The 27,123-nt window shown below is 45.2% G+C and overlaps 12 protein-coding genes across 12 annotated transcripts; 1 reads left to right on the top strand and 11 right to left on the bottom strand.

The window, feature by feature from the left end:
* Positions 1-993: 993 nt before the first annotated feature.
* On the bottom strand, positions 994-1,272 carry TbgDal_XI4390 (hypothetical protein, unlikely; the record flags this gene model as incomplete). Its single annotated transcript, XM_011781283.1, has 1 exon — positions 994-1,272. The coding sequence occupies one exon, from the start codon at positions 1,270-1,272 to the stop codon at positions 994-996; it is 279 nt and encodes a 92-aa protein (XP_011779585.1).
* Positions 1,273-1,511: 239 nt separating this feature from the next.
* On the bottom strand, positions 1,512-1,736 carry TbgDal_XI4380 (hypothetical protein, unlikely; the record flags this gene model as incomplete). Its single annotated transcript, XM_011781282.1, has 1 exon — positions 1,512-1,736. One exon carries the CDS (start codon positions 1,734-1,736, stop codon positions 1,512-1,514), a length of 225 nt encoding a protein of 74 aa, XP_011779584.1.
* A 1,348-nt stretch (positions 1,737-3,084) lies between these two features.
* On the bottom strand, positions 3,085-5,658 carry TbgDal_XI4370 (retrotransposon hot spot (RHS) protein, putative; the record flags this gene model as incomplete). The annotated part of the gene is made up of 1 exon (XM_011781281.1): positions 3,085-5,658. The coding sequence occupies one exon, from the start codon at positions 5,656-5,658 to the stop codon at positions 3,085-3,087; it is 2,574 nt and encodes an 857-aa protein (XP_011779583.1).
* A 2,170-nt stretch (positions 5,659-7,828) lies between these two features.
* TbgDal_XI4360 (RHS2, fragment) lies at positions 7,829-9,328 on the bottom strand (the record flags this gene model as incomplete). The annotated part of the gene is made up of 1 exon (XM_011781280.1): positions 7,829-9,328. The coding sequence occupies one exon, from the start codon at positions 9,326-9,328 to the stop codon at positions 7,829-7,831; it is 1,500 nt and encodes a 499-aa protein (XP_011779582.1).
* Positions 9,329-10,479: 1,151 nt separating this feature from the next.
* Positions 10,480-11,358, bottom strand: TbgDal_XI4350 (hypothetical protein, conserved; the record flags this gene model as incomplete). The annotated part of the gene is made up of 1 exon (XM_011781279.1): positions 10,480-11,358. The coding sequence occupies one exon, from the start codon at positions 11,356-11,358 to the stop codon at positions 10,480-10,482; it is 879 nt and encodes a 292-aa protein (XP_011779581.1).
* A 340-nt stretch (positions 11,359-11,698) lies between these two features.
* TbgDal_XI4340 (serine peptidase, clan SB, family S8-like protein, putative) lies at positions 11,699-16,162 on the bottom strand (the record flags this gene model as incomplete). Its single annotated transcript, XM_011781278.1, has 1 exon — positions 11,699-16,162. One exon carries the CDS (start codon positions 16,160-16,162, stop codon positions 11,699-11,701), a length of 4,464 nt encoding a protein of 1,487 aa, XP_011779580.1.
* Positions 16,163-16,428: 266 nt separating this feature from the next.
* Positions 16,429-16,851, bottom strand: TbgDal_XI4330 (hypothetical protein, unlikely; the record flags this gene model as incomplete). Its single annotated transcript, XM_011781277.1, has 1 exon — positions 16,429-16,851. The coding sequence occupies one exon, from the start codon at positions 16,849-16,851 to the stop codon at positions 16,429-16,431; it is 423 nt and encodes a 140-aa protein (XP_011779579.1).
* A 620-nt stretch (positions 16,852-17,471) lies between these two features.
* Positions 17,472-18,260, bottom strand: TbgDal_XI4320 (hypothetical protein, conserved; the record flags this gene model as incomplete). The annotated part of the gene is made up of 1 exon (XM_011781276.1): positions 17,472-18,260. One exon carries the CDS (start codon positions 18,258-18,260, stop codon positions 17,472-17,474), a length of 789 nt encoding a protein of 262 aa, XP_011779578.1.
* Positions 18,261-19,147: 887 nt separating this feature from the next.
* Positions 19,148-19,486, top strand: TbgDal_XI4310 (hypothetical protein, unlikely; the record flags this gene model as incomplete). Its single annotated transcript, XM_011781275.1, has 1 exon — positions 19,148-19,486. The coding sequence occupies one exon, from the start codon at positions 19,148-19,150 to the stop codon at positions 19,484-19,486; it is 339 nt and encodes a 112-aa protein (XP_011779577.1).
* Positions 19,487-20,739: 1,253 nt separating this feature from the next.
* Positions 20,740-21,462, bottom strand: TbgDal_XI4300 (T. brucei spp.-specific protein; the record flags this gene model as incomplete). Its single annotated transcript, XM_011781274.1, has 1 exon — positions 20,740-21,462. The coding sequence occupies one exon, from the start codon at positions 21,460-21,462 to the stop codon at positions 20,740-20,742; it is 723 nt and encodes a 240-aa protein (XP_011779576.1).
* Positions 21,463-22,556: 1,094 nt separating this feature from the next.
* TbgDal_XI4290 (NADH-cytochrome B5 reductase, putative) lies at positions 22,557-23,477 on the bottom strand (the record flags this gene model as incomplete). Its single annotated transcript, XM_011781273.1, has 1 exon — positions 22,557-23,477. The coding sequence occupies one exon, from the start codon at positions 23,475-23,477 to the stop codon at positions 22,557-22,559; it is 921 nt and encodes a 306-aa protein (XP_011779575.1).
* Positions 23,478-24,249: 772 nt separating this feature from the next.
* On the bottom strand, positions 24,250-25,563 carry TbgDal_XI4280 (proteasome regulatory ATPase subunit 2, putative; the record flags this gene model as incomplete). Its single annotated transcript, XM_011781272.1, has 1 exon — positions 24,250-25,563. One exon carries the CDS (start codon positions 25,561-25,563, stop codon positions 24,250-24,252), a length of 1,314 nt encoding a protein of 437 aa, XP_011779574.1.
* Between the last annotated feature and the right edge of the window lie 1,560 nt (positions 25,564-27,123).

Here is a 27,123-nt window from a genome sequence, read left to right as displayed (position 1 = left end):
TTTTTCTATTAGCACATGTGCACCTTGGTGAGATCACTTTCACTCATTTGCACTTATTGGTCAACACCATTTAGTTCGTCATTCAACACACTCCCTTACATGTCCTCTTCTCACCATTTATAACCCACACGAGCAGCATCAAATATAAATTGTGAAGAGGTATGAGATCACAAGGAGCTCGCTCTCATTGAGAAGGTTGGATGCGTCATATATATATAATCATGTAATCCCTTTCCATTTCAACAATACGCAAACCTCAACTGCGGAATCGACTTTGAATGAGTTGACCTCGTCAGCATGAAACGGGGCCCGCCAAGTGGCATGAACATTAATCTTATCAGTAAACATGTGTTTGAGGTGTTGGTAATAAATGGGGTCAAATAAAACATAAGTGCGTATCATCTTCCCCGTTATGCCCGAGTGGAAAATATACATCATCTCCGTGAAGATAATTGTATCGATGTTGTATCAATTCCTCATCCAGCTCCTTATCCTTATCGGTACCCAAACGCAGTGCCACCGCCTAATTTTTCCGTGAATGCACTCACGCCTTTGAGCTAACGAGTTCCAGCAACTTTGCATCTGTCATACGGCTCAGGAATCCATGAGAATTTATGATCATATCTGGGCAAATGCCTTTACTCATTGAAGGGCATGTTAACACACCATCAGTGATGAGATCCACTACTCCCTCAAGCCCGTGCCGTGAGGAAAACTTATTTCAGAGCTCGGGACCGCGAACTTCTCTCGTGGCAACTTTAACTTTATTGTTATACATCCATTGATATATCCGAGTCACTGGAAGGTGAGAGATGACCACATTTGGTCCACAACAGCAGGCTGAGGGTATTTATTATATTCAAGAAAATTAGGTCTTGTTTTCATGGAAGGCACGGGAGTTCATTTATTTACCAAAATATCAAACTGACAAACAGCCGCACCTTTACTACTGGCAATACCATCAATATTAAAGGCATTGTGTCTCGCAACATTTCAATCTGTTGGAAGAATTATATCATACATACTCACCGTTGGGAAGTCTTTCCAGTTCCATCTCATGCTTACAAAAAACAACACGCCACCCATAGCCACAATTGAGCGAACTGCGGTTGTGTACACCTTTGCGTCTTCAATATTGTAACCTCTATAGCTCATAATGTATACCATCGTATTAATTCCTGCACCTAATATTTCGTAGTTGCTTAGGTTCATAGCCTTCGTCCGGCAAAGGGATAGTTGAGAGTAAGCACTCAACATAAGTACTGTGTCCATTTCTAATGTACTGAATATACGCAATGGTTCCAACAGCTTGCTTGCCCATGGCTGACTGTAATGTGTTTCGTGCAAATTGATTGTGATGTGGAAAGGAGAATAACGCTAGCGGCAACTCCAAGTGAGTCTCGTGTACTGCTCAATGTCTTTGTGGTGAACTGCTATAAGACAGACATTCGCTTCGTCATATAAGTCAATGAATTCCACAACAAACCTTCAGCTAAAATATCGTTAATCGATCACTTCCTTGAACTCAAGTTATCCAGGTGTTGAGAAATTACAGCGTGTTTCCCATCGCTAACGAAAACATACAACCTCACGATCCTTCTGCCAACACAAACAATTTGAACACTCTTCTGACGGTCATTTATCGCAATTGAAACATGTGGATGCAAGCGGCCTGACCTCCTCAGGGTTCGTAATACATCCCGACACAAACGGATCATGTACCGGTAAACGCACATCAGCACTTCATTGAGGAAAACTGTGTAGTATTTAAGAAATTCGTTAAGGCTGATATAATCTATTTCCTCCACTCCAATATTGTACGCATCCGCATGTAAACAAACAAATTATCCATGTCTAGTGTTACCTGACTAAGAATAGCAAAATTATTAACCAAACAGCAACAACTTTTACCCTCTGGGGTATTGCAAGGAGGGATATACACCATTCCCCATTGACTTGAATAGAGAAATAAGTTCGCACATGTGGGTCAATAGACGAGGCCATGGTCACTCCACTGCGGCCGTTACATATGATCACTGCATGATTTTTATATCAATGTTGATGATGATATGGGATTTGCTGCTGGAGGCAACCAGAAACATAAGTTTAAGGTTCCCACGTGTGGAGAGAGGCCCAACTGCCAACCCTCAACCAGGATAACAGAAGTGATTATAAGGAAAGAGAAGACAACATATCATAGTATTTTTACCCACCGACAAATAATTGAAGAAAGAGAGTAAAAGAGAGAGAGAGAGAGAGAGGAAAATGGACACAATCACGTCACCAGCTGCGTGTCTGCGAAGAACACCATCAAGAGCTGCTCCATAACTGCAACCATAACTAACATGTATAATATAATTATAACAGCTCGTATATGAAACAGCACATCCAGTAACTGCTTCTAATGTTTGCATATTTCACTCCGTCACAATCTCTCTCCCATGACACCTACTGGAAATACAACTCAGAGGAGTTTTAGTTGAGGCATGTTTCCAATACGCCCTCTCCACCACGGATGGCGAAGAAACGAAAAGTACTATTACATTTTTGTTCCTTTTATCATTGGTCTATAGATCCCTATCTCTACCATGATGGAAAATTTAGATTGTATAAATGAAAAGAAGATGTGAAAAGTTAGTGTAGTATAATCCAATTCTTTAGTTGGTAATAGCACAAATGAAAACAAAACGTTACAATGTTTTCTTACGTCCGTCGATAACATTATTTCTGTCTTTCTCTGTGCCCCTTAAGATTACGATGTGGCTTAACTCCAGTTACGCGTTAGCCGATAAAATACTACTTTTGCTATTCCTTAGTCGTCTTCATTTCCACTTCCCTTCCCTCACCTACGGCACTCAAGTGAATTATCACGTCCCTTTCCTTGCAGCAGCTGCGGAAGCTCATTACTGGTGGACAAACAACACACTTGAAAAGTCGCAACGGGGCACTTCAAGTTGTGATCATAAACCAAACCAGGTACAAAAACGAACCCGCTCCTCCTAATGGTTGGTTCCCTCCTCTTTAAGCATTTGTCACTCTTAACAGCAACGCCGTGCACTGCTACAAAAAAACAATTACGCGTCTTCATCTCCTTCCACGTCGTCTCATTGCTACGTCACCTCGCCCCTCCACAACCTCTTCACGAGCGCGCCGCCTTCCCGCCAGTCCCATCAATGCTGGTGCATCTCGCATGCCAGATTCTCGGCGATATGCCTGAATTAATTCCGCTTGCATCGTTTCCTTGAGTGTCACTTGGAATTGGTCGATGGATTCCCAAAATGTTTGCGGTCCCAGAGGACCTCGGCCCCCACCTCTAGCTCTATCGGGAGGTCCTTCGCAAAGTTGCCTGCGGGTTATCGTGCCACCGTTAACCGAATTAATGTATATCATCTCCCAAACCATGTTGCGGGAAAACGCACCCCAATCAGAAAAATATCTTGCCATGTTTTCTCGGAACTTCTTCACCTTATCCGTAGCGGTGGGGTGCCTCTCCGACTTGGTTACTTGTAAAAGCACAGCTATATTTGGAGTGGTCTGTGGCGCTGTTCCGTCACGGTTTCTCCTGAGCCGCCCCTCAACGAAAAAAAAGCCATCCACCACGGGTTCATTGCCTGTGGCAGGGAGGTAGAGAACCATGTATTCACAATTATCAATTGGTCGCTGGTCGGCCGCAGGTAAGGCCTTCTGCCCAATGAGTCTCAACTGCTGAGGAGCCATGTCGTTCAGTATGCTTCGACGGTCAGCTATTTCTCTGCCTCGTCGCAGGTATTTCAAGTTGTTTGCGATAACTTTAAAAACTCGAGGGAAAAGAAGCGAAAGCAACGCAAGCCTTTCAAAAGCGTTGGCCCCAACACACTCGTCTGATAATGTAATCTCCTTTGACGTCATCTCCCCAATAAGAATGCCAAATAATGTGCAAATCAACATATTCCAAATGTTGACAGAAAGCGATCTGCAACGATATGAATCGACATTGACAGTCCCAGAGCTTACCCGCACTATCTTCACCAATTTGTGCGTTACCTTATCATTTTGCCAGCCCTTAGATTTACTAATAATCTTATCATATTTCGTTCCGTTTTGGGCATCGAGCTGCCTAGCTTCTTTACGCACACTTTCCAGTCGTTCGTCATAGTCAGGGGCTGAGAAAACAAAACGAGGCAGTGGACCAACCATGTCAATGCGCTCTTCCACAATTTTCCACTCGCTTTCAAGCTCCTCCTTTAACTGCTGCCTCGTTTTGTCGCGCGGCACCTCCTCCGAAAGCACACACAGCTTTTTCCATGCCACAAATGCCTTCATGTCACGCACATCATCGCAGTTTATAATAATTCGGCGGCCTCCCGTGTCCTTTGCCCACTCCTCGTAATGTGCCGTATCCGGGGAAGTGAGGACAGTTACACCCCAACTCAAATGGCGCAGCTCACCAGGCGGTTTAAGTAGGTCGTTACCGATGTCAACAATGATGTGCCCTTTTTTTTTCTTGGATACTAACGCAGCTATTGCGTCAACGGCATCTTCCGGGACTTTATACCTCTCAACCCTCCCCTCTTCTCCGGGTTTCTTGTTATATATTAAGTAAGCGATTTTACCCACGAAATATGCAACAACATCAAGCATTCCATCATTGAAGTGAAGCAATGAATGAAGCAAAAATGATCCAACTCCATACGACTTTCCAATACCAGGTGTACCAATAACAATATGTATCGGTGTTCTCCGAGCTGTCTTTTCCACCCACCATGTTTGCAGCCCTCGTTGGATTATATACCACACGCGCATAATTTCACGACGGATGTATACATGTTTAAAATTGTTCTTGCGTATATTAACGTCCCTCGATGCAAACCTGTCGTATGGCCAACCCTTCTCCGAAGTGAGAACGAAAATCTCCAAACCATAAGGTCTCTCCGGCACTCGTGCATCAACATTCGCAGGTTCAGGATTTATATCCACCTCCGCTTCGGTCCATATGCGCTGTGGTTTTCCATCGAACACTTTCATTCCAAGTGGCTCTCTACGATAACCCGACATTACATAACTCCATTTCGCATCATAAATGGAATCATACACTCCTTTAATTTCGACAGCACTAGCAGCTGTTTGGGCAGCTCGTTCCAATGCTACATCGAGTGCATCATTCAACATGTTAGTGACAATAATCCAAAGCCGCTCTCCATCTCTCAGTCCACGAATATTCACCTGTAACCCGGCCTTTACTTCCTCATCTGCTTGTTGCCAGCGCTGAAGATTCAATATTCCCTCTCTGAACAACAGGGGGTAAGCAGTAGCAAAAACTTTGTACACTTGATACTCTGTTGTCGCGAATATTCGATTGAGCGCATTAACGTCATTAATATACTCTTCGCATCGTTGTACAAAGGCAAACATTGATGCTCTCAGGAGACGTTGATCCAAGTCGATATCATCGAGTAAATTACGCCTCAAAAAATCATTTACACTCACATTTTCAGGATGAGCCCGACCATTCAGCAAAACTGCTTCAATGCAGCTGAAAAGTCTCCATTGTGGTTGGTTATTATTCTCCACTCGTTGCTGCACTGCTGGAGGTTCCGCATCGTTACGCGCAGCCTCCTCACGCTCTCGTCTCCTTCCCTCAATGTCACCCCTTCCTTCAATAGGAACCTGTTGATTCATTTCACTCTCTGAATAATAATCTTAATTGAGTGCGTTGTGTTATTTCCTTTCTTTGTAACATAAATTTTAAAAAAGGGATAAAAGATGAGGAAATTTAAAATGGATACGCTTATAAACCAAAGCAAATATACAATAAATAAATATTAGGAATTAATATGGCAGGTGGAAACTATTTATTGAAATTAGGATTCAATACAAATCTTATCAGGTGTTAAGAACTCACAGCAACTTAAGCACAAATAAGGTATGACAGTATGAAAAAAATTTTCTCTTGGGAGGAAAAACTCAAACAACAATTTCCATTCAGAACACACAATCATTCCAGAAAAAAATAATAATATACTTATATATATGTATGTATTGAAAAGCAAAAAAAATAAATGTGGCATTGCCATGAGAAATAGGAAACAATAGTTTTAGCGATAAGCTATGCAAAACGTAGAATTCTCGGTTGCATACAAAATAGTACGTGCCTTACTTACCTTACGAAATTTAAAAAAACAAAATACTGAATGTAACGATAAATATAAAACATTATCTTCACACTTCAAACCAGACACGTATTAAGCAAGAGAAAATAATTCACATAATTCCATACATATGTTACGATGGGTATTGCATGCAGTACAATTTAAAGGAAGTGTAACTCATATAACATTTTCAAAAATAGGTATTGAATGGTTGTTTGCTATCATCAATTACATTTCCAATGCCTGATTACACTTTTATATGCATGAAGGAAGTTACTGATGATAACTTTGACATGCTCGAGAATTCATAACACAAAAGAGAAGCTGCATGCAATTAAAAAAATAAAAATAAAAATAACATCCGAATTCATTTACTGACAGATGAGTGCAATTCATTCATCCAAACTTCATAGCTGTAAACATAAACTTGCTTCTGCCAATAGGAAATAATCGCGCATAAATGTTGAGTATCTGAAAATGATAGCAACGGGTTTCCATTTTTGAAATATATACATAAACTACATGAGGTATATGAAGCCATATTGGTAAAGTGTCACTACACATGTTGCAATTTACTATCAGAAGTGTCTGCCTTATTTTATTTCTTGTGTTACTGTAACTCATGAGTATTATTCATTATTCTTTACAATACAACTGTAAGTCATTTTGCATTTTTACATATTTCCTTATTCCCTCATACTGGAAGTATTCCACATATAATATTCCTCAATATCGTTCACAAAATAAAAATAATTTCATTTCCTTCTGTATTCAGTTTCTCGTGTAGCAGTGTGTACACTAATCATCCATAAAGTTTTTAATTTGCCAAATACATCATTACGAAACTATTTTCCACAAATAAACAAACCAAACATTTTTAAATGTTGCTGTGAAACGAAAATTGAATCACGGAAAATTGTGGGGCGCACACGTAATGGGCACCGTGAATGCCTCTTTGGATATTCCTCTATGGCTTTTCACCAGCATCATCAACTTACTTTTTGTGTAAAAAAAAAAAAAGAAAAAAGAAATTTAAAAAAAAAAAACAAAAAAGAAATAAAGGTACAAATGCATTAATAAACCCAACTCCTCAGCAGGAAATCAAGAACAGGAAGCCACGAAAAGCGTATGGCACATATGATTTTCACCTCTCAGTTACTTGAGGTGGATCGCATGATTTACCCACCTTCTAAGAACACACCCTCCGAGAGGCCCGATTAAAAGAAAAAAAACGCTATGACGGTTGAAAAGACGTTTTTCATAAACCTTCACTTTATACGTGAGGATGCATAAATAAACAATGATAACGATGAGAATGCTAACGGAAACAATGACGAGCCGTGAGGATCCTAGAAAATAAAATAAAAAAATCATCACGTACCTTCGCAGTAGGGAAACTTAATAAACAACAAAATACAAATATTCCCTACACAGAGGTATAGGGAGTGTTCGTCAACTTCGTAATGCTAATCAAAAAGTCTTCAAATGTATCGATCATTCGTGTAGTCAATCAAATAAGAAGTAACATGTACTACACGCACAAAAGCACACTTATAAAGCCTACAAACCCACTTGTCCCCTTTTAGAGAATACCACTCTCTAGTCAGTGATAGGAGAGGTGATATTAAAAGTTTTCCCTTTATAATTATTTCTGACTCCTCAATTCGTTGCAACATAACATAACATGCAAAGATGTTGCATCAGGCAGCGGGGCCACCAGCAATAGCGTTTGGTTCATCCTGGGTGATCTCCTTAACAATATTCCCTTCCATCTTCACTTGAAACTGGTTGATTCTATTCCACAACTCTGTAGTATAATCGCGTCTGCCCCCAACTGGTTCGCACTTCTGCCTCACATCGATTGGCTTGCTGTCACTGTACTGTATGTAAATCAGTTCCCATTTCAAGTTTCTTGCGAGCTTATCCCATTCACCAAACAATTGTTTCATTGCCTTGATAAACTTACCTACCTTCGCTCGTGTCGTGTGATGCGTTGGTGCCACTGTCGCCTGGAGCAGAACAATTGTTCTTGTAATGATCGCTCTTCCTTCTCTATCAACAGCTGGCTCAGTTACAAAGAAAAAGGCGTCCACAACGGGGAAATTTCCCTGTACAGGTCGGTAAAGGCACCCAACCTTGATGTCTTGGCCTGTCGTTTCGGGGTAAATATGACGAAGTGAAGTTGGAACACGTCCCACGGCATTACCACTTGCCAGAGCGGATACATTTGAATCCATTTCTTCTCCAACGCGAGGGAGATACCGCAGGTGCGTCACAATCGTCTGCACAACATTTCCCATCGTGAAGGCATATATGCCCACATTTTCAAATTCATCAGCGGCCTGCTCTTTTTTCCCACGAAAAACCTTTCGAAGGTAATTGTCTCGCATACATGCTGTGTCCGCCCACACTCTCAATTTCTGCTCAATATCAATGGAAACAGCTCTGTTTCTGCATTCTTCTCCATTCTCAGTTACAACCCGGACCAACTTAGCTAACATGTATGTAGTCCCGTCCTCGCGCCATTCAACTCGACTATTCAGCACCTTCATGTAGTGTTCAGCATCGCCTCTACTGATTTCTGCCAGTGCCTCATTTATTTCTCTAACATGGTCACAATAGGGTTTGTCACCTTCCAGTACGTGGCGGGGCAGTGGGCCCACCTTCTTAATCCATCCTTCTATTTTCTGCCATTCATTCTCAAGGTTTATGATGTGAGCTTCGGTGATTTTACTTTCGTCCAACTTCGACAGCCGCCTCCACGCAACCGCAGCCTTCAGTTCCACCTCTTCATAGCAATTGATGCAAAAGCGCTCGCAAGCCCGTGGCCGCTTCCAGCGTCTGTAGTTATTTGGATCTGGAGATGTCAACACAATTACGGGCCACGTTTCCGGCAATTTTGTCGGTATGGGTTCATCTCTCTCTTTCGCAAAGTCGTATATAATGTAACCAAGACCTTCTTCATCAGCCAAGTCATTGACAGCATCCACTCCATCTTTTTCTTCTTCATAAAATACAACCTTTCTCGGATGATCATTTGTCGCCCTGAAGAAAATATATGCCCTACCCTTCACAAAATAAGCGATAATCCGCAACAGCTCCGAATCGTAATGCAGCAACCTTTGGAGCAGAATTTTTTTTTTAGAATTTTCTTCGTGCCTTCGTGGGAGTTTCCCCCCACTGGCGCGGCCATCAGCCATCACCGTAGAGCCCTGAGATGCTATCGGTCTGGCGACTGTGGCAGAGTCTCCCTTTTTCATTCATCCTAATACACACCCTCTATAATTTTTGTTGTATTTCCGCATATGAACGGAATACAGCAGATGGGGCAAGAAGCCCCCCACTCCGGACTCTCCAAAAGATGTCAATTAGCAATCCTTTTTTGGAGTTCCACATCACCGGACAGCAGCATCTTAGTGCGGATGATACTGCTGATGGCACGCTGGCACGTGCCCAGGGACCGACAAATGAAAAACGGTGTCCCAGCAAGACGCTGCTGATCCCTGTGCTGTATGATGCCGTAGCCGGAGCACAGCAGTGTTCCCCATGAAAGGAACGCTGCTGGCTCTTGGCTTCCCCCGATGATACGGGGTACTGGACCCTGGCACCACGTTGAGGTGGCCGGCATCGCCAGGGACTCCTTTCGTAAGAAGCCAACGCTAAGCAGCTTGCCCCTGGCATACGGCATACTGCAGTACACCAAATAGTGTAAAGGAACACGGCACAACCTTCCACCAAATCGCGTAAGTCACGTCTAATGATTAGCGGGAAATAAACTTTAACCCCAAGATAAGGGACAAACCCACAACAAGTGATGAAGCGATCCAATTCAATATATATATATATATATATTTCCGTGTGCCGACCTAACAGCGGTAGCGGGTACCCAGGATACATTCCACGGAACTTCTACACGCTCCTTCATATGAGGTGGAAAACGGCGACCCCAAGAAGGTAAAAACTTACTTCATTGTGCCCTAGTCCCTCAAGAATAACTCATGTATACGTGACCTTATCGAAACAAGTAAACATGAAGAAAGGACAGAGGTGAGGTGGCAGCGGGCGCTAATATCCTTGATGATAAGAGACACCAAAGGTGGTTGCAACAAATAGGGAACGCCCAGGAGTAAAAAGTTTGTCATACAGCGGAGAGAATCGAATAGCGGCTACAAAAGCACGCATAATGCGCACTAAAAATACATTAATGCGCATGATTACTTCAATTCCTCTTCTACCCTACCCTTCGTTGATTGCCATATTGAATCACACACGATTAAGGCACACTCATGCAACACGCTTGGTTGTAGTTTGTTCCAGCCAGGCCCCAGACCCTTTCATATTGTACCCTTGATTACAAAAGCACCGAGGCGGATAAGGAAGATGTAAAAGACCTCACACCACCCCCATTCACCACGACGAGACCCTCACCAGCCCATCCCGCGTCTCCCGTTACTTGAGCAATCTGAGGAACGAGAATCACGCGTTTTCGGGACCGCTCAGGAAGTTCAAAAATACCATCGTCCATGCCTCTTACCGGGTTTACGTTGCTGGTATACCGCTCACTTCGAATGGTTTTGGCGCAGCTACCTCGGCTGCTCAATGCTGCCGAGGAGCCAGCGTTTGCATAATCCATGTCGTCATCAACCACTTCTACAAATAAATCAGGCGCCTTCTGCAGAAACTCCCGCTGCTCGGGATCATAGTCCAGCTCTGCACCTCGTCGCGCCACTTCTAGTCCCTCTTTGAGTCGCTTCAGCAGCTCCTCATCCGGCAAAAGCTTTTCCCAGTCATGTTGCTCTATTGTAAACAAGGGTCGGGCCATCACAGGGCCATTTTTGTCCAGCACCCAAAGCTTCCCGCCCCGCACACCAATAACAATTGCTGTTTGTCTAGCCCACGGCCCATGGGTGAAGCGGATACACTGCCCGTGGGAAACACCAAACACCTCTACGCAAAGGGTTGGATGCGTCGAGAAGTAACTGATAATGCGGTTGTGCACATGGAAGGGAATGTCGCGCAAAATATCGCCGTATTTGAGATGCTTACTCGGTGACGATCGAACCTTTTCCATCACCACCGAAACCATACGTGACAGGAAAGCCATTGGTTTCTTCCATAGTAAGTTACCGGCACCTCGTGCCTGAGCAGAAGCTACAAATGGTGAGGATTTTGTGTAAGGAATTTGCTTAGGCTCCTTTAGTGAGCCGCGAGCAGCCCGCCTGGCTTTCATCGTGATGCCGTACAACTTCAGTGAATGTGCGCTACTGTGGTCCTCAACAAGAAGTCAGTTGCGAGCTGAACAATAGCCGAATGCCTTCGCAACACAAAAAGAGAGAGGCCACAGAATTACCTTGATTCAGTCAAATAGTACCTAAGAAAAGTGGAGAGGCAACCAACAGTTATGGGTGTACATAAGTTCATCAGTATGAAACGGTGCATGCATGCAATGACACGTCATTAATTTTTAAAAAATAATATATATATATATGTGCCTGAAACAAGGTATGCAGAATTTAGAGCACGGTTCGCCTCCCATCCTCTCATTATGCGTCCGCTCGCCATACAATGCGCTACTCAGATGGTTCCACTGCCACAACCTTCATGTTCTCCAACAGGCATCGGAGGCAATTGGTCGCATACAGCACTAACGTCGTAAATGTTAGACCCAGTATGTGCGTCCAAAGTATCATATTAACTCCCTCACCGCCGTACGTACAATTAGACCACAGTTTCCTCGAATCCGCGGTTTGAACGAAAAATGAACCATTACAATCTCCATCTGTAATCACCGCATCTGTCTCAGTATAATCAGCTTCAGAGGCAATGGCCGCTTCCCAGCCAACTAAAACGGCACGAACCCTCTCAGCTATCGCAACCCGCTGCGGCGCACCCTGAAATAAACGAAGGGCAAGCAAACTCGCCTTATCCTCCTCATTTGCAGCATGGAGACCGTCCCGTCCGCCATTTTCTGCCTTTTCGGAGGTCGAGATATCATTCCAATCATGTCCCAGACTCGTACCGTCCGAACGGCGACAGTCAACGCCCTGCATAAAGTTCTTTGTCCCTCCATTGTGGAGGAAACTCACAAAGTCGCCAATGAGGCCCAGTGAGAGGGAGGGTTGAAAACTCTCTTCACGCACTATAGCCTCAATTTTATGAGAAATATCAACTGCAAAGGAAGTTTCTGTACTCGACCGAGAGAGTAGCCTCGACGTGTCATAGATTAACAGGTTCAGCCGATGCAGTGTGGCTGCGCTGCGTGGCAAATCACTGAAACTATTGGAATCAGTAAAAAGGACCACACGCCCACCAGCGTGCCTTAAGGATTCAGCGGCAGGTGCTCCCTTCATGCACCCCTCGTTGTCAAACAAACCATCTTCACCCAAGCAGTCACCACCTGAACCGACGAAACCAAAAATGGGGACAAACGCAGATTGCCCCACGGGGTGCATAACGTCCACTTCCCGTTGTTTGGTACCATCACCACAACCGTTGGTCGCGTCGTCGCAGTTTAAGTTGCCCCCGCTGTCCTTCAACTTTCTAAGAAAGTAAAGACCTCTGGCCCAATTTTTTGCAACACTGCAAACTGCTGTAGGTTTGGAGTCTGCACTAGAACGTTCTCCGCCTAGTTCGCTGTGGGACTCGTCTCCTTGTTTGTTCCTTTCACCAGTAGGGGGCCAGAGAACCACTCCTGCTGATTGAATCTCGCCCAAGTGCCGGTCCACACAACCATCTGCGCGCTGCGCTCCTCCAAACCAAAGCCAAGAAATCCACGATGATATGGACCAAAAACTGGAAGGCATTTTGTACGAGTGGTGTGGACAGGTTGCCAAAACTAGCTCGCCACTAACCACGTGCTCTGTGTCCAGTTGAAGTTTTCCATGAGAAACATCACGGAGAAGGGCATTCAACGACGGCACATGTGACGATCCGTCCAAAACCATAGGTTCCTTTGGTAGACACCCATTACTCTTAACCTTCGGTTCATCAGCATCGCAAAAGGAGGAATTCACGTTCTGGTTGCCTTTAAGGGAGGGAAATAAGGATCCACCGGGGGTTGAACTATGAGACGAGGTTCCCCGTGCTATGCTCCTGCTGAACCATTCGCTCACAACTAGTAAGTGGAGTTTTTCGTAACGAACTGCGTCCGAAATAAGAGTACGCTCCATCTGCAAAAGCGGTAACTCCACATCGAACAGTATGAGAGCGCCTATGTTCCCATAATACCGCTTCAACGCCGCTGCGGAAACATTCTTTACATCCCTCTTCGCGTTAACCTCTCCGAAACCGATAATCTTGCTAACACCGAATGGTAGGTAAGTGAGCAGTGGCTGCTCAACAAATAAACCAAGAACCCGCCGAAGATACAAGAAGAACGGTGCCATATTTGTATAGAGATGATCACTCTCACATTCGTAGGCACCACACCGCTTTTCTCCCGAGCGGCTTCGCACAGCATGGCCGCGGAGGCGCCCGTTGCCGCGGCGGTAGTGAAGTACATGTCTCTCTTGACGGATATCATCATCAGGTACTTGACCTGGAGGATAAAACCACTGATGACTCATATCGAAACCCACACGCTCAAGTCGGGAGGGGCGCCGCACAACCGGTAATTTAAAGGGCACAGTAACGGAACGAACTCCCCCTGATTCGTCAACATCCGCATTCGCCTTCTGATGTTCACCGCTTGCCGTGCACAGGTAGGCAAGTCTTACAGATCCAATCACTGTAATAAGATCGTACCTATCCAAAGCGAAAGAATCTGGAGAGTTGGATTCAGCCGCTGACGTAGGTGGTGGTATTTGCGTCGTGGAGGCATTCGCAGGTGAAAGGGCAAATAGTGATAGCCATCCACTGTGGGCAGACATAACAAGGGAAGCATCAGCTCGCACAAGCACCAATTGCTGTGCGATTTCGGCACCAAGATAACCTGGCTCACAGACGCGATTCGTACTGCAAAAACCTTCGGCTCCTGAAATTGTTACGTTTGGCGAAATGAGATTTAGCCGCGAGGACTCACAGCGAGCATTATGAAGGCTTAAATTAAACGCGATAGGTGCTGCAGAGGGAAACAAAGGCTGCTCGCAGTAAGGCCAGTTGAGCAGGCAGGGGCCTAATGTTGCTGCGGCTGGTCCTTTGCCACCATGTGGAAGGTGATGGTCGGCCGTTGCATCAACAGCCTTGGGGAACGCAAAAACCTCCAGTAGTCGATCGTATTCGTGGGCCCTCAGTTCGATTCGAGAGAGCGCGCATGTGGGACACACCTCCCCACCGCCTTGGCTCAAACGACTGAACTGAAGTACGTTCCGGTAGTGAAATAGAGTGTGGACCATATCGACCCCATCGAGCGTTCTCCGTCGCTTCCCATTCAAGAACGCATCTCCTTCGGTTGACCAGCTCCCGGCACCCTGTGGAGAGTACTTCTTCCTTTCCTGCATCAGAACCCTTTCAACAGAGTTAAGGCTCTCAGTGTTAGGAACCAGCTCCACAGCCGTCTCAATTAAAAGTCCCTTCACAAGTGCGACGTTAACGCGTGTCCCGTCACCCAGAGTCCGTAGTGCTTCTATGCACAACGCAGCAACCCCAGCTACAAGTGCCGTTGCAACACTTGTGCCGTGAGATACCTGCAGCCCCAGCACCCTCTCCTCACCACTCATACCAAACTTCTCCATCACACGCCCTACACCAACCACATGTTCTCCAAGCGCCAAAATATCCGGCCGTACCCGACCAGCGCCGAATGGGAATTCCACCGTAGACGGACCCCTGCCGGAAAACTGCGAGACCCACCGCTGGTCACGACTGTCTGTGCAGTTTCCTTCTCCATCATCGTGGCCAGGGTGCGCGGTCATAACGCTCGCAACGATGCGGCAATTAACCGTTCCAAGGGAGCCAACCGCCAATACCTCCGCCTGGTCAGCGGGGTTGTGAATTGTTCCCATTGTTGGACCATCGTTTCCAGCTGCCGCAACGACAACGACGCCTGACATTGCCAACACACGGATTTTCTCGGTGAAAATGGTGTCCATATTATCAGTGCCACCAAACGCCAAACTCACAACATCGGCTCGCCACTGCAACACATCGTTCAAAGCAGACACCAGCCACGATGTCTTTGAGCCCCGAGCATCGTCGAACACACGAAACATACCAACAGTAGAACCAGGGGCCACGCCCACGTAATGTTTACTCACTGCAGGCATTTCTTCTGCGGTGCTCGCATCGGTAAAGGACGTGGTTTGATTGCCGAACCCTTCGTTACTGCGAAGGTTACTAGTCAAGGAAATGTTGCCAGCTGTAACGGACACGCTGAAGGTGCCATGTGAATCACGGCGGTTCTCGCATGGCACATCGGGCACAAAACTCCTGCATAGTGCAACTGACCAGTCACTTTTTTCCCCCGCAGAATTCGGTATCCCCTCTACATCCCGTTGTGGTAAAAGCGCCGCATCAACACCATTGTCGAGTACAGCCACTCGAACACCCAACCCGCTCCACCTCAGTGCCGTTCGTAGCCTCAAATACTGACGGGGGTACCGCCATCGGGAAAGTTTGTCGCCTCGTGACTCAATCGAATGGGTGCGCGTAAATTCTTTTGGAACCCACCTATCTTCCACGACACGTAATACAATAACTCGCCCTACGGTAGGAAGAGCGAATGAGGTCCCACTTATTTCACTCTCCATAACATTCCCTGACAACTTACCACAAAGGGGAGAGCGAATATCCATCAACAGAAAGTCATTCCACGTCCCAAAAGGCGCTGGAGGGGGATGCACATGCACTTCCGATCCACTTGGAAGGCCACTACGCCACCATTTCCACCTATTTGTTTTCTGTAGACGTCGGGTCGCCACCTCAGTAGCCTCAGGATGTAAAAGACAATCGAGCATCAACATATACGAACAGCTGGTGTTTGGCTCTGCGGCTTCCCCATCAGCATGGGCTTTGCAAGTCGAAAGTACCCATAGCGAAAGTGACAGGCAACAACACAAGAAAAGCAGCCCTGTAATGTTTTCCTGTATGCATGTCATGCTGTGATTTCATTTCATCGATTATTAAATGGTAGAGAGTAGATAAAGTTAGGCGGGGAAAAGTGGAGGAAATTTTCTTCTCAGCCTTCCTGACAGATCACTCCTGATGGTAACTAAAAGTACCGAATGATGCCCACGGTCACCTCCCAGAGGCGAAGTACCGGCTAATGGACGAGAGCGACCGAAAACCAGTTGCAAACAAAATGCACGGCTTCATTATTTTTACCCAAAATTAACCGTCCGTATACCTTACACGCATGGTAAGGCTACAAACACCACAACAGTAATTGTAGCAGCGCAAGCGCGGCCCGCTGAGGAACATTCATATATATATATATATATATATATGAATATATGCTCATATGCCGACACATGCACACCACATCATAGTTATTCTCATTCATTTCCGCATCAGCGTTGCCGATAACAATCATGCCTGTCTTGCAATCGCTTCCGACACGCGAAATCAACTCACTCTCCAGTTCCACCCTCCTTCCGACCCCATACGAAAAAGAGAGGGGGTAGCAGTGACAGCACATCACATGAGAATTTGTAGGGTGCCAAAAAATATAAATGGGGAAGGATGAACGACAAATACACCATCCAAAACTTTCCCTCACTTGTAACCCCACAGTTGTTGTTGTTGTTGTTTTTTTTGCTTTTACCTCAAAAAATAGACATTTTATCATGCGTTCGCTCACTTCAGCTATTTACCACCGCTACGTGTTCGTCATCTGAGATGAGTGCACCGCACCCACGCACTTTAACGAGTAACAGAGGCTGACCTTCACCAACACATCCTTAAGTTAGCTTACTTGGGGCAGAAACAAAAATAAACACAAAAGGGGGAGGAAAAGAAGTCAAAACCCAACTGAAAATACGCTCAAGACGAAAGCAACAATGATGAGGGAAAAAAACAACATCAACTCGCAGGGATTTCGCCAACCCTACGTAGAACTAATCCTTAAAGATTTTTTTTTATCCCAGTTCCACTTGTACTTCCTCACATGTGTCATCTAGTGCAACTATACATGATGGAGAACAAATCACAAAACAAAAAAGCACATGGGACAGAAACAAGAGAACATAAGAATTGTGTTACGAAGGTTCACCATTCGTACCTTCAGCCGCCACATACATAAGCAACACAATAATACACAACCAAAAATTCGCCACCACCATAATGTCGCACTGCTTTCACTCGCCACCTCTATCTTCGTATCGTCTGCCCACTCTCAAATGTGTGAGGACATTTTACAACAAAAAGTAACGCATTCCTTTCATTCATGAAAGCACTTGCAACCGCCCTCTACTGTTCTGTAACCTCAGTATCGCCGTTAGCTGCGGATATTAGTGGAGGAGCCCGCACGTTTGTATTCAACAATCGCTCAGCTAACCACCGGATGGGGTTTTCTGGTTTTGCTCTCGACAGCTCAACGAGCGCAGGCATCAACGCGTTCTTCAACTCCGCCTGCACATACTCACGCGTTACCGTACGGTTCGGCACATCGTGGACAAGCATACGTGGAAATAGCAGTTGAACAACTTGTTTTGCTGCGACACTTGTGACATTGCAGAATAGCGGGCATTGAATAGACGGGCCGCGCGAATCACCCTGCTGTTGAGTGGCCGCTGACCCCGCAGCTGCACCTGCCTCCTTTCCCTCTTCGTTAATACTCATCAACAGCATTGTGTAATCCTCATCAGCAAAAAGGCGGTCAAGGAACCGAAGCAGCTCTGCGTGGCAATCCCGATGGGCCAGGACGTATAAGTACGCATTCCCCACAAGTTCTTGTGCGCCAACTGTAACGTGCGAGCGTGTGAACATCCGCGAGCCATTTGTGGCACTATCACCCTCGTTAACTGCCTCCACCTCTTCGGGAGCCGCCGTGCCACTAAGAAAGGCAGCGCGGTCGAGCTGAACGGCAATTTTATCAGCAAGCTCTTCATTCACCCGACGGTACTCTTCACGAACGATGATAAAACCGGCCTCGTGTAATTTGTATTTTGTAAGGGCGCGGAGCTCCAACTGTTGTGCGTAGCGCGGTCGCACGAGAAGGACAGTTTTTGTAACAACACCATTAAGGGCAGGAATCATGATGAATGATTCGCCCCGCTCTTTCCCTCACTGTGCTCCTATTCTTTATGCTTTCTTTTTCCCTTTCCCTTTGTATCTGATTGCTTATGAGTATTCCCCCTTCTGCTTTTCACTGTTTCTCCCTTGTGGCGTGCTCTTCTTTTTCCCACCAAAACGCAAAGCAGAATAAAGGGAAAAGAACAGTTCCATAAATAACAATAATAGGAGGGAAACACATGGCGAAATCTTCAAGCCACGTGGCTCAAGCCCGTACACGCGCTAACATACACATTGGGAAGAGGGTACCCCCAAAAAAAAAAAAAAACGCACATGAAAACACAAAGCATAAGGTAGGACCAAAACCGTATGCACTCCGAATCAGTGGTCACTTACATTCAACAGCAAAACACAACAACAACAACAACAACAACAATAACAACAGCAGCAAAAACATCAAAACGTCTCAATCAACTCAACTCATTCACACATGTTTTCAAGAAAATTTCTCGAATATTAAACATCACTCACTCTCCCCCCGCATTCCTTTCTCCGCTTTTATCCACTTCGCTGCATTTCATCCTTACTTCACTTCATCCCATTTCTTTTCATTTTATTTGACTTTTCCTGCTCGCCTCCGAAATGTGCCAAATGCCTTGACATCCCTTCATTTTTTTTTCCCCCTACCAAACTGCGGGTAAGGTGTTGTGGGTGCTTCTGATTAAAGGGATGGCAAAAAAGAAAAAAAAACAATTACAAACAAACCGTGGGAAATATAAATTACAACAAAGGCGAAGACGAAAAGGAGACAAACGGGGGAAAAGCAATAACAAAAATAATGATACGGATAATAATAACAACAACAACCCTCAATAATAATTATTGAAAGATCCCACGTATCTTTTTTTTTCATGCTTTTTCTCCCCCAACGTTACTCTCGTAAATCAGAAAGGGGTGCACAAATGAGAGAGAAGGGGATTTTTTTTTTTGGAAAAAAAATCGAAGAAATGAAAAAGAAGAGTGCGACGACGGGGAGAAAAATAAAGTTGAACAGAGGGAAAGGCTTTTCCCCTGCTTTTTTTTTCTTTTTGCAATTACACTGTCTATTCCCCTCATCTATTCATTTTTTTTTCTTATCATGGCTCAATCGTATCTTAGCTTCCCAAACGATTAAAAAGGAAAACAAGACAAAAGAAGAAGAAGAAAAAGGGAGCAAAGGAATAATTGTTTCACACGCACATACTTCATAGACATATAAATGTATGCGCATGAAATCCCCTCCTTTCTCTCCCACACACCTACCCACACCCACACACGAATATATATATATATATATTTATTTATTTATACAGATTCATACATACACTTTCCCGCATTTAGGTAAAGACCATTCAGCGATGTAAAGCCATGCAAAAGAAAAAAAAAAGGCAAAGATGAGAACACTTAAAATGATGGGTGCAGCCCGGTGTCTCTGGTTTTACTATCATATACGCCCTGTGCTTCATGTACCGTAGGTGGCTGCATTTCCTCTTTTTTCCTCTTTTTATTTTTATTTTTTTTTTGATTATTACTATATGCGCGTATTTACATGTCATGGGATCAACCATGTTATTCTTTCCAACCTTCCTTCTTCACACAAGAACATATCTCTTTGCGCCTTCCACCTCCAACATTTTTTGTTTTTAAATCTCCTTTCAACCAACTGCTTACGCACTGGCAATAAATTTACACACGTGTACCCTCACCAATGCTTACGGTAAGAAAATGCGTGTGAAAAATATGAGACAAGTTTCTTTTTCATCCGCCCCATCCACATATGTCTTTTTTTTTTTTCTGTAATCATGCGGGTGCTTGCGGCCGCCAGTATGAAACGAAACAAAATGTGTGCAATTGCAATACAAAAAGAAAAGGATATGTGTAAAAGGGAAAAAGGGATGGAAATACATGAAATAAAAAAAAAACGAAAAAGAAAAACTGTGCCGTACCAAACGGCTGCACCCACCATCATTAGCGGAAGAATGAAAATCATCAAAATAAAAAAGGAACTGTCAAATTTTAAAAAGGGTATAGAGGCGTAATATAACTACACACTTCGCAGCGGGAAGGAGGCAAACTGAAAACAAAAAAGAATTGGGAGGGGGGACACAAATCCAACATAATCACACACAAAAAAAAAACATACGCATGCAAAAGTACGCTCTTCTTCAGGTTATGTTGGATTTGTGTCCCCCCCCCCCTTCTCATCCATCCATCCCATCCCATTCTTTTCTTTTTTTTTTCTTCTTTTGTAACCCCTCTCCCTCCTTAGCGGAATATCCCATTCTCACCCTACAAGCAATAGTGTTACAAAACACAGACGCAAAAAAAAAAAGGAGGAAAACGGAGTAAACTAGTTACTGCTTAAAACAATGGTATAAAATAATAAGGATAAGAATAAAATAAAACAAAAGGAAAGGAAAGGAAAAGAAAGGAACTCGCAGGGCGAACAATAACACCATTTCAATCAGTCATCATCATTGGCATGTAAACCCATCTTAACGGTGAAGGTGGATTCCCATTCCTCCCCCGGGCTTCCATGCGCAAACAGTGAGGCGGCTGGGAGAACGGCATCTCCATTAGCGTTATCTTTTTTCGCATACATGGACGGAAGATCAACAAGTCCCACTCCCCTCGCCATGGGAGCAAAGGGTTGCCCACAGTTAATATTATCGCCATCCCCGTTGGCACCACCGCAATTCACAGTAAGTGTGTGATAATGTGACGGAGGATAACCGTATTCCTCATCGACCTGACGCGAGTGTTCCCCGATTCGCAGCCCTGCACATGACAACCGCCGTCGAATTTGTGGTTGTCGATCCGGAAAATTGTCTTCAGTAGGTGAAGGTGCCGTAACACTTACGCCCTTTGGGGAAGTGCAAGCGGAACCCCCTTCAGCAGTAACGGAGTTCACTCCAGCTTCCTGTGACGTATGGGACCCGACTGTTGCATCCGGGGGTTCGGTTACGTCTCCCTCCTCTTCATCAGGGGGAGCACCGGCGTTTTGTGCTTCCTCATTTTCACACGAAGGATTGTCGTCCTGTTGTTCCTCTCCTTTCATTTCTGTAGCCTCGGGCGCCTCTTGTGTTTCTGTCGCTTCTTCCCCACATGTGGCTTCAGGGGTTTGTGCTTCTTCCTGTCCACACACCACGTCAGGGTCCTGCTCCCTGCAACTCTCTTTCGTTTCCATATATGTATTTGGGTCGGTTGGAAGTGAAAATGTGTCCCTACTGTTTGTTTCTGTCGATTTACCTGTACCTTTTGACAGACTCTTATCGTTTACAATTACCTACTCCCTTCTTCTTACCTTTTCCCCCTAGTTTCCTATATATATATATATATGTATATGTGTATATGTGTGTGTGTGTGACGCAGCGGACGTTAAATTCTTTTTTAGAGAACCTACTCTCACTTCCCCCACCCAAATAAAAGTGTACTTGAGTTCCCCGCTTCAGTCACAGCTGAAAGAAGGCAAAGACTGTAGACGAACGAGTATTTCGACCTCTTTTCCTGTCCCTTTACTTTTTCCCCCTTTTCTTCTCTTCCCGCTCGGGAACTTTGATGACTATACGCCTCTCTCCCCTCTTTGTATCCTCTTTTATTTTTCCACACACAAAAGAGGAAGGTTACAGAACACTTTGTCTTTATTACTCTCTCCTTTACAAAAAAAACAAAAACAAAACGGTATCACTCCCAAACCTAACCGTCTCTGCGGCCTGGCGGTGAAAAGAAGAAAAGAGAGCACGGAAAATATCATTTCGTTACGACGGGTAAAATACACGAGCGAGGGGAAATCACTGTCAGAGTTTTGCTTCCACACCGTATCATATTAAGGCAAGAAAACGGAGTGTATGTGGGGGAAAGTACGATCGTACGATAACCATTTCTTCACTGAAAGAAAGCTGCACGAAACGCCGCGACAAGCAACCACAGTTGAGTCCTTTTCTGATCCTCTCTCCCTCATTCCTCATTCATTCCACCTGTTGTAACAACTGTACAGAAATGTGTCTCGGTGCCTTAACCTCACTGAGCTGATTCATTTGTTATTGTAAATTTGCGTCGCATGATTACGACCGAAGAAGGGGATTATGGAGAGACGATGCACAAGGGAGCAGCTCCAGTGCAGTCTTTGTGCCAACTGGCTATGCGTGTCACCATTTGTTGGCACGTGCTCGGTTGTGTTTTATTGTTCATATTATTTACACTCGTCCGCTAGAGCACTTGAATTTGCGACGCTCCCTTTGCCCTCAACAACACCAACAACAAACCCTACTGAACGTTTCATTAAAAGGTAAATATATTGTCTTGTGAGTACCCAATGTTGAGCAGGTTTGGCTTCACTGCGTCCTGAAGCATAAGCGGGGGACCACATAACAATACGGTTACTGAGCCCTCCTCCAGCTGCGGTGGGGGGAGGTGAGTGCGAAGCATCTCTTCGTTAACACGCCCTCTTCCATACGCCCAATCCGGGGGGGCACTGCGAGTGAGAGTGTGCCATACCTTCACACGCGGGTCCTTACATGCCTCGTCTAGTGCATCCCGCAGTAAAATGTCCTCCTCTGTGTGGTTGGAATAGACTAACCAAAGCCGCGTGGGATCCTCAGGTGATTTAAGTATGGCATGAATAATTTGCATCATTGGTGTAATCCCTGTACCACCAGCAACCATTGCAAAACCAGCTATATGCTGCCGCTTTACCTCTCCCTTACCCATCTCCACCGTATAGTCACCGTTTCCCATGTACTGAAACTTCCCCACTGGGCCTAACATCTCCACAGCCTCACCAATGGACAAACTGTCAAGATGTTGTGAGAGCCGCCCACCGTTGGGGAATGCCGGATTGGAGCCCTTGTAATATATTTTCACAAGGAAATCCACGAATCCCTTGTCGTCATTTGATGAAATGGGAGTGTAAGAGTGCTGAACAACTTGTGGGGTGCCCGTAAAGTTGTGTTTGGACGCGACACGGAACCGAATGTGGTGACCCGTCGGTAAACCAAGGCATTGATGCGAGGCGTGGAGGGCAAAGCGAAAAATGAAAGAATCATGCGTCACGCGAGTTTTCTTCACAAGTTTGAACGACTGATATACGTCTGGGTTGAGGGCGATGGGAGGATAACGATAAAAAGGAAGAAGCCCCCGGCCGGCAAGAGCCAATGTAACAAAAAAAATGACCGCAAAAGCTACGATAACTGCGAGCATCATTCCTGCGACTCAACAAAGTGATTGGCTGTCTTCCAAGGGTAACGATAATAATAACAAAAAAAGAATATAAATACACCTATAGAACAAAAAAAAAACAGCTTCAACCGAAAAGAAAGATAACAGCCTCCCTGCTATCTTGCAGAGACAAGTGCGTTAAAAGTGGCAAACTGTCAGTGCCACCTGTCGCCTCTGCGCTACCTTTTTATTTACTGATTGTATTTTGCGTGTCTACTGTGGAAACCAAAGGCCGCGTTTGTGGCGAATGCAAAATAAAGGGAACAACAAGACGGGGAGACGATATACCGCAAAGTAGTGCAAAACAGAACCAACAAAAAGAAAACGGTTTTACTTGCCCCACATATTTGAAATATGCATAGAAACGCTGAAAAATGTACTGCGCAAGGTGTCAGAAGATGAAAGGGGGGGAAATCATCACTTTGTACGTTTCATGACACCAGAAACATCAACGGTCTCGTCGTTTCTCTTCACGGTGCGGACGCATATATAACCCAACTACACATGCGCACACACAGTCCCGTATTCACTCAACATCTGTCAGATTCATCAGAGCGAAGTAATAAATGAGGGGATTATGGGAGAAAAGGCACTCCACAACCTTTGGTATAGGCGGGACAGTGAGGGAAACGAGTTTAAAGGGAACGAGCGGCCACTAGAAAAGTCGAAACACATATGGAATTGTGGCCTTTCCCTGTGCTTTGCATGACTTTTACACCCATCCCGCCTCCCACACAACTCATTCCCGACCACGCCGCTAAAGGTAAAACTTGGAGAAGCGACCCTTATCCTTGCGGTATTGCACATTTTCTTTTCCCTTTACGAAATCGGACTGACATACTTTCATGCGCCGGTCGCGCAAGGCCAGGAGACCAGCCTCGGTACAAATGGCTTTGATATCAGCCCCGCTCATCTCGTCTTTTGCGTGGATGAACTCCGACAGATCAACATCCTCTGCTAGGGACATGCGGCTCGTGTGAATCTCAAAAATCATCTTCTTTGTCTTCTCATCGGGAAACGGGAACTCAATCTTCCGGTCGATACGGCCCGGACGAATGAGCGCCGGATCCAATGTTTCGATGCGATTTGTTGCCATAATGACCTTCACATCATTACAGCTATCAAATCCATCGAGTTGAGTGAGCAACTCCAACATGGTACGCTGCACTTCTTTGGCGCCACCGCTGTCTGTATCGTACCTTTTTGTCCCGATTGCATCAATTTCATCGATAAAAACGATGGACGGACTGTTTTCCTCAGCCACACGAAACAATTCCCGGACGAGTTTGGGTCCCTCACCGGAGTACTTTTGAATAAGTTCAGACCCCACCACGCGCAGGAACGTGGCACTCGTTTGATTTGCCACAGCTTTTGCGAGCAAAGTCTTACCAGTGCCTGGGACACCGTAGAGGATAACTCCTTTCGGTGGCTTTACGCCGACTTCATCAAACAATTCAGGATGTGACAAAGGGAACTCAACCGCCTCTTTTATCTCCTGAATCTGATCCTCTAATCCGCCAATATCAGCATAGGTTTCCTGCGGTGCCTTATCAACCTTCATGACACTTACGAGCGGATCTGTGTTACTCTCCAGAAGCCCCACAACATTATGGTAGCGGTCATGGAGTAGCACGCTGCAACCAAGTTCCAACTTTTCCTTATCAACGAACGAAAGCATCGCAACGTAGTACTCCGAGCCGGCTGTGGAAACTATGGCATGCGTATCGTCGATAACCTCCTCAAGGGTGCCCACCTCGAGTGGCATCCCACGCAAAGCATCTACTTTGCTTAGTTCTGCTTCATAATGTGACATGGCACCCTCCTCAAGATTTTCCTGTGCGTCCCACTGCGACGTAATCATTGTGAGTAGTTCATCCTCCAACAATAGGTAGTCTTTGCACCGCTCAAGACGTAGTTGCTTCAAGAGGCAGGCCCTGGAGGGGTATATCTTCGGCAGTTTTGCCGCCGCATCAGGGCCATGACGCTTCTTCTTTTTTCCAATATCCGTCGCCACCGGAGGTTCCCATTTCTCCTGTTGGCGCTTCTGCTCCTTCCCACCTGCTTGCCCCATTCCTCTCAAACCGGCACCTGCGTTCTACAAAAAGAAGCACAGAAAGGAAAGTAACTAAATGCAGTTACCGCAGTGACGGCAATATGCGTTCAATACAAGGAATGTAGAAGCGTCTAAGAGGGGTTTCAACAATATAGTTACCAAATCACCTTCCTAAAGAATGATACGGGGGGAAAGGGGGGGGAGAGGAAGCGGTTAAACGTGACTAGCATGGGGTTTACCACTTTAAAAAAAGACGTTTCGTTGACACTAACACCAAAGAAGAATGACAGTGAGTGAGGGTAAAGCACAACCTCCTTAATAGTTCATTTATAATTACAACCAATTACCAATTGTTGCATTATCTGGGAATTCAGTAATGAATAAACAAATAAATGTATATATATATATATATTGTTTTCACGATAAAAACATGCAAGCCACGTTGCCTTCTCTTACGAATGCACATTCAGCAGCGCACGAGGAAAATGGGGAAAGGAGTTGAAGTGGCTTTCGCACTGCGGGATGCGATGGTGCACAGATGGCAGCACGCCAAAATGCAGGATAAGTGGAGAACGGGACGATGTAGAAAACAAAAATGAGATTTGTCTGAGCACTACCGGGCACAACCAAAGACAAAAGGAGGGGAAAAGGGTTACATTTTCCCCTCCTTTTGACACGATAGCAAACATGTCAGCTCCCTTCTCTCATCAAGCATTTTATCACGCGCATCTATACACTCACGCATCACGAAATAACATAAGGGAAATCCTTCTTTTAAAGGTTATAAGTCAGGGGGAAAAACTAGAGCTTCACCGACCTCACCTCCCTTGATCAGTATTGACACATGTCCTCATCCCCCTTCCAGATTCCCCAGAAAATATATATATATATATATATTATTCACTCCTGTTTTCAACCTTCCCTTTTGGCTTTTCGTCTCTTCACAAGCTTGCAAGGGCACGCGTTATAATGGTGTATTCTCAACAAACCTTATGAAAAATCAACTCATGCCTTCTTGTCCGGAAAGGCTACGGAAGGCTCACCCGGACGGCACTTCTTACGTGCCACACGATGTTCTGTGTACGTCTCGTCTTCATTGGATAGAATATGTACCGTTGGCACACCTGATAACTTGCATACGCTCGCATGTACCTCCTTCAATACTTCCATGTCGTTAATTGCTGGAGTTGATGCTAGCGCCTCCTCCCCGTACTGTTCCACGTTCATTTTGGTGAAAGAAACAAAAGCCATCACATCGGGAAGGATATCTTTTGTCATCCAGTCCTGCCGCCGCGCCATCACAGCCTTCGAGAACTCTGCGGGAAATGACTTGTTGTTGGCCTCATACAACTCGCGTAGAAGCCCAAGCGCCTTCACCTGCCACTCGGAGTAGGCACCAGAAGTGTACACACAAACCTCAGTGATGGGGCCACGTTTCTTTTGTGCTTTCGTTACCTGCGCACGGATCTCCTTCACGACATCTGTCAAAACGCGACTCGCAACAAGTGTGGCATACTCGACAGGGGCCGTTACCTTCGGAAACGGTTCCAGTACAACAGAAGTTTGTCGGCCAAGCAC

This window comes from Trypanosoma brucei, chromosome 11 (assembly GCF_000210295.1).
Source record: "Trypanosoma brucei gambiense DAL972 chromosome 11, complete sequence".
In the NCBI taxonomy this organism is placed as follows: domain Eukaryota; phylum Euglenozoa; class Kinetoplastea; order Trypanosomatida; family Trypanosomatidae; genus Trypanosoma; species Trypanosoma brucei.
The sequence above is the reverse complement of the archived record's forward strand: the minus strand, read 5'-3'. Positions and strand labels throughout refer to the sequence as shown.